Source organism: Lagopus leucura, unplaced genomic scaffold, assembly GCF_019238085.1.
Source record: "Lagopus leucura isolate 7727_CA_CO unplaced genomic scaffold, USGS_WTPT01 Super-Scaffold_739, whole genome shotgun sequence".
Lineage (NCBI taxonomy): Eukaryota > Metazoa > Chordata > Aves > Galliformes > Phasianidae > Lagopus > Lagopus leucura.
The window spans coordinates 18170939-18177539 of NW_024962255.1; the positions used below are offsets into that span (position 1 = coordinate 18170939).

At 43.6% G+C, this 6601-nt stretch overlaps 1 protein-coding gene across 1 annotated transcript; it reads right to left on the reverse strand.

Moving 5' to 3' along the window:
* Positions 1–1131: 1131 nt before the first annotated feature.
* On the reverse strand, positions 1132–5879 carry LOC122175619 (bone morphogenetic protein 2-like). The gene is made up of 5 exons (XM_042863394.1): positions 5591–5879; positions 5374–5513; positions 4546–4662; positions 3156–3357; positions 1132–1577 (listed from the first exon to the last, which is right to left on the reverse strand). Exons 1-5 carry the CDS (start codon positions 5877–5879, stop codon positions 1132–1134), a joined length of 1194 nt encoding a protein of 397 aa, XP_042719328.1.
* Between the last annotated feature and the right edge of the window lie 722 nt (positions 5880–6601).

The window sequence follows — 6601 nt, forward strand, 5'->3', positions numbered from 1 at the left end:
GGAAGAAGTGCATTACCGTCTGCAGTTTATGTATTACTCAGAAGAGATCTCTGAGGTCAGCTCTGGGCACTTAGCCTCAAATCTCTGCTTAGGAATTTATATTCCCATTGAATCATGTGCATTCAAAGCTGAATGAGGTAGCATTACTGAGACCAGCACCTCCATGCTGGATTAAGGCAGGATCCTAGGGTACAACAAGCACGGCATTGCTAGCTGGTTGAGGGGAGTGATTGCTCTGTCTACAGTGCACTGATGCAGCTTCATCTTGAGTACTGCACGCAGTTTTGACCATCACAGTACAAAAAGGCCACAGAACTATTGAAGAGTGTCCAAAGGAGGACCACAGAGACGATGAAGGGTCTAGAGGGAAAGACATTTGAAGAACAGATTAAATCCCTTGGTTTGTTCCGCCAAGAGAAGAGGATAATGAGAGGAGACCTTATTGCGGCCTACAGCTTCCTCACGAGGGTGTGCTGAGGGGGCAGTGTTGAGCTCCCCTCTCAGTTGCAGGACGCAATGGAATGGCATAAAGCTGTGACAGGTGATGGTCAGGCTAGATATCAAGGCTCTTTACCAAGAGGGTGGTCAGGCACTGGAACAGGATCCTCAGGAAAGTGGTTATGGCACTGAGCTGCTGGGGTTCACAAAATGTCCAGAAAATGTTCTCAGATGTAAGGTCTGATTTTTGTGTGGTCCTGTGTGGAGCCACAGGTTGGACTCAATGTTCATAATGGGTCCCTTAAATATCCTATGGGATAGCATGCCCATTACTCCTTTGGATATTCAGAGCTTTAACATATGAAACAGTACCTTTGTTTGAATGCACACTTAATGTGTTTGGGATCTTTTACATAACAAAATTCCTGTTCCTGATGGTTTCCTCTGGTTTGCAGGCACAGAGTTTTCCACAGAGGTAAGCAGAGCCTTTACAAACCCATGGCTCTTTGAAGACCTGCCTAAAACTCCTTTCCACACACCCATGGTGAGAGGATTTCAAATGCAGGTAAGCTTCTGGTTCATCTGACCCATAATCCAAAATACCAAAGGTAAAACCTTTGGTATTTTCAGTGGCAAATAGGAAACTGAATCCAAGTGTATGCCAAATGTGTACAAAAAAAAAAAAAAGTCCTGTTAATGACAACCACACCTTGTTGCCACCATGTCTTTGTAATTTTTAAGAACCACATTCTCTTTGTCATCAAAGTAGAGGAGATTGAGGGACTTCAGTTCATCTGGAACACAGCAGGGCGTGCTGATATCCTGAGACAGTTTAAGTGTATGGACTATGGACTGAACCGTGGCATGGTTTGTTGCATTTTGACTTTCCCCCAAGGGGAAAAGACAGGAGCCTCTGCAGTAAAATGCATTGTATCCACTTGGGTAAATAATCCATCCTGACCAGCCAATGGCATGGAAGTCAACATAGAGTTCTCTTCGATGACATGCTGTTACCTGGCTTTTGGAAGAAGGTGCTGCAGCAGCGCGACGCTTCCTGCTCTTCCTTTCTTTGCTGTTTTTGATTATCAGAGTTTCACGAGGCACACGTAACAAAGCATCATTTTTGGCAGGGTTCAGCTCTGGTTTAGGAAAGAAGCTGTGTGTTAATCTTTCTCAAAGTTGTTTTTCCTTAAGTACAATAAGCTGCAAGAAAACCTGTTTTGAAAATGTACATCAAAGATTTCAAAGAACATTTTAAAAGGGCAGGACTATGAAAGCATTGGGAGAGGTGTGTACTCAATTGTCATTTCTGCTACTTTTCAAAATCTGCCAGGTCTGTGTTTCCCTATGTGGACTAAAAGGCCTCAGTTTAGCAGAAACATAAAAGCTTTACATTCTGCAAACTCCAGGGGCCCTTTTCAGGGATACCTATGGTCAGAATGGTTTTAATGACCTTTGTATGGCTACTCCTACATCTGACCTGCTGTGAAGTGCTAACTTCACAGGGTGGAGACCACATTCTTTTCTTCTCTCCAGTATTCTCCTCTCAGCAACTCTACCCATATGCTTGAAAATAGAGTGCTTTCCTGAAAAGTAGTCGTTTTGGAAAAAAAAAAAAAGATTATGTTTTGGATATGAAAATATTATGACTAGGCTTAAGGAAAGTCAGCTAGAGAATGAAGCTCACTGACAATCCCTTTACTTTCTCAATGTACAGTCTAAGAACTTGTGATAAATATTAGTGATGACCTCGAGATCCATGAACACAGGCTGAAAGCCACTGGTGTGCAGGCTGCTAGAAGAAGAATTTCTGCAGATTGTTCTTCCACCCACAAGCAACTGGTCAATCTTAGAAATAGGAATCGGTTCCCCAGTTCTGGCACAGCATCACATACAAAGGTTTATATTGATTAAATTGGGATGTAGGATTTCACTACAGTAATTCTCTATTTATAACAAACAAACAAACAAAAAGAACAGGCTGGTTTCTGGTTTTTGGTTTTTTTTTTAAACTGTTTGGTTTTGATTTGTATCAGTTTTATCACCTGGTTCTTAATTATTCTGATGTACAAATGCAATGATTTACCAAAAAGACCAAAAGTTTGGTTTTGATTTGTATCAGTTTTATCACCTGGTTCTTAATTGTTCTGATGTACAAATGCAATGATTTACCAAAAGACCCTCCAAGCCCAAACCATTACTTCTCCTCCTTATTCCAGATTTTGCTCTTTGCATTTATCTCAGCCTCTAAAATCCAGCCTTAGCTGATTTTACTGGAGGACCCGTGGGAGAGGTAAGGCAGTATTGTTTTGTAATTTAAGGGATAAAGGCGTTGCCTTTGATGGAGAAAAAAAAAAAAAAAAAGCCATTAGTAACAATGCTAATTAGTCACTGAAGTTAAATAGGTGTTTAAAAACAAGCAAAGGACAGAGAAGTTAAAACTGCTTATCTAACAACTTCTTCCACTCTTGAAAACTGCACTTCATAACTACTCCCATTTGCTTTACCAGCACTTTCACAGTTTTTCAGGTCACTGAGTTTTTTCAGCCTAAGGTGAAAATTATAATTTCCATGCAAACATCACCACAAAGACAAAGTAAATAATGATATTTTTAAAAAAGAAAGAAAATTCCCATCTCTCTATACAACGAAAATAATTGAAGCTTCCCTTAGAATTTTTCATGTTCTAAAATAGAGTTACTGTTGTGTGAACTTACTTGTAGAAGAGGGTACAAAGCTGGAAGACCTCCGTTTATTACTGTTGGTGAAGAGGACAAGGAGAGCATTTCTGCTCTCCTGCAAATTGCCCTGTCCCTTTGCAAATGCAACCAGGTTGTGTTCAATCCTATTGCTGACTAAGTGTGTTGCAGTTATCAAAAAGCCGTGGTTGGAGTTACTGCTTCCGACCCACTTGGAAACCTGGTAATGAAAATGAAACAAGAAAATATTGTTTCAATAATCTTTCCACTGCATTGTGATTAAGAATAATTTACACGAGGAAAACAGAACAGGCAACCAATATAGGACTATAAATACATATACAATCACAGAAGTGAGGTAACTGTAAAGGCTGAATTGAGTTAAATATTTAAACCAATAATTCAACATTTTAAAATATCATATACATTCCCCAAAGTTACACTTACACAAAGATAATTAATTTTTGGAGAATTTACTAGTGAATAATGAGCCTAAGAGTTAACATTAGCAATAAAATAAATCACCCCTGACTTTAGACAGAACCTTATTTTTCCTAGTAATCTTAGTAACAGAATAATAAAAACTCTCCAGACTTTCCATACCATTAAAACTCATTTAAATCTAACGCAAATGTGGCATTTGAAGAAATTAGCTTATTTGAAGAAATCAGGCAAATTTACTTTCTCTAATTGTTCTAATTACAGTCTACTAAATAAGGTCAGGCCATTCTCAAGGAAGGCTATTATGGCACACGATGCAACTCAACCAATCATCCAAGCATATTGTTCAATCTGATCATAAAGCTCAGGCAACTAAAAACACTGTCAGAGCAGATTGAAGCCTCAGAAAGCGTTTGAAACCTCATTTGTATTTTTGCTAAGGAAAGGCATTCTGATATTGATATAATTGAAGGATATCTACAAAACAAATCTTCCAACCGGCAAATAGAGAATACTATACACAAAGTTAAGATGAAAAACATTCTAACCATTACAAATTCCAGAAATACAGTATTGAATTACACTGCAGATCTCATCTACAAAGAAAAAAAAAAAAGAAAAAGAAAAAAAAGAAAGAAAAACAGACTAGGGTAAAATAGAAGAGGAATTAAAACATACTCATATCCCATTATCAATGATTTCTTTTTTGACAGTCTAAGGACAAGCGTGCTTCAATCACACTGCCACATTTGGACTGACACCCCTCCTGCTGTCTAGGTTTGGGTTACTTAGTTCTTATCAGAGAACTAAGAACCTGTACTTTTGAGTGTAACGAGTAGGGTCCTCCCCCTGCTCTGTCCTTCAGTTTGAATTGACCACAGAACCCAGCAATAAGAGCAAATTATCAGCTGAGCACTGCCATAACAGATATTTTAGATCTAAAAATGACCAAGAGTTCCCTGCTTACCGTCTGTGTGACATTGAATACTTCCCAGCCTTCTGAGTACAGAGACAACAATCTTGATGCAATGAGATTTTTTTTTTGTGGATTACTTCTACCGTCCAGGAGCTCATACACTTCCACCTTGAGGAGAGCAACACAACAGAACAGTGAGAAATGACAGCCACTGTTCTTCCAGCAAAATGGGGAGGATCGAGTTTTTCCACATCTTAAATGGAAAACTGCTCCAACTGACACTAAAAGCTGTTTACAGCTTGTTCAACAGCAAAATGAGTATCAGCAGATGTGTTTGAAAAGTTCATTGCAAGGGAGCTGGACTAGATTGCCTTTAAGGGTCCCTTTCAACTCAAACGTTTCTATGATCCTATGAGTTCAAAGGCAGGACTACGCTATTACCCTGTATTGTACTTCAATACTGTTAGAGTTCTCCAGCACGCTGTATCTTTGCCCTCGAGTTTGCAAAATGTCCGACTCTCCTTTGCTACAAGATACAGTCGGTGCCAGGGAGCATTTCCCATACTGACATCATTACTTCAAAAGCAAATCAGTCAAATTTGCATCTCAATTTCAAAACACCTCAAAAAGCAGAGAAGTCCAGTGTGGGCCCGAAGGGAAGGGTACCTCCAGAGATAGCATCCCAGCAGCCAGAGCCCTGCATCCCTTCTCGGCATGCTGGAGGCACAGTACCACTCTGCACCGAGGACAATAATGAAATAAAAATAAAGCAAGTTTGCATACTAAGCTGTTGCACTCTCGATCCCTCTCTCATTTCCCTTCCGGATTATTAGCAGTTCCACAAGGATGCACGTAATTGACGGTTCATTTCCCACTTACCTTGCAGAAGTGCTGCGGATCGGCTCTCCTGGCCACGCGCCTCCTCCTCAGCTTGAACACCCTCAGCTCGGCCTTCAGCACCTGCTCACCCCTCTCCATGGCGCTGACGTCGAAGAAGAAGCGGTCCTGCTCCACGGGAGCTGCGGGAGAGCGGCCTTTAGCCGCCGCTGCCCACGCCGCCCCGCCGCAGCGCTGCCCCCCGCCGCCCCCGGCTCACCTCGGTCCTCGAAGCTGCGCACCACGTCTCCCTCCAGCAGCCCGGGCGCGCGGGTGATGCCGTTGGCGTCGGCCACCTTGTTGAAGAGATCCACCATAAACTGCGGCGGCTTTTTGCGTGGCAGCACGTCGGGGGGCAGCTCCTCGATGTCGAACACCTCCCTCAGCCGCTGTAGTGCCGCAGCCTGCACTTCGTCCCGTGGTCCGGCGGTCAGTGGCAAGGCTCCGAGCCGCACCAGCCCCAGCAGCCAGGCCAGCCCCATCCACGGCCACAGCCACCCGCTTGCCATGGCCGGAGCGCCGGCGCCCAGCCTCACACGGCGTCCGGCCTCGCGGCTCTGTGCGGCGCTCAGCTCCGACGGCCGCCGTGCCCTGGGGCTGTGTCACCACGCCTCACCCGTGCCATTAAAGCCCCGTCAATGCTCAATGGGGCTCGCGAACTTCTAAGCGCTCTGCCAGGAGCGCGGCCTCTCCCCCTCTCCGCTCGGACCGGGCTGCCACCCGCGCTTAAAAATGAGGGTGAGCCTCTGTAACTTGCAGTTCTCCACCCACAACCCTCGGTACGACGGAGGGAGCAGTAGAGCTGCAGAAACAAGTCTGCTGGCCTGAGCACTATGCTGGTTGGGGATGAGACTTCTGCTCTCGCAGTGCAGCGGGAGGAGTTGCACTTAATGATCCTTATGAGTCCCTTCCAACTCGGGATATTCTGTGATTCTCAAAGCAGTCAAGCTTCAGTGCAATTAGGCACGGAAGGTTACATGCATAATAATACCCAAGCTAAACTCAGCTTTCAATAATTTTTTATACACCCCCAACATAAGCCAGCCAACCATGAAATCTTGAGGCATCGTACCCACTAGCCCTTTTCAAGGCAGTCTGTCAACTTAAAAGGAGCAATTTTATATTGCCAAGGGTTTATGCTGCCTCCCCAGGCAAAGGAAAGCGGGTTATGGGGTAGATAGACATGTCCCATCTGCTTAGCCACACTATCTAGGATAAGAGTACTGGTATC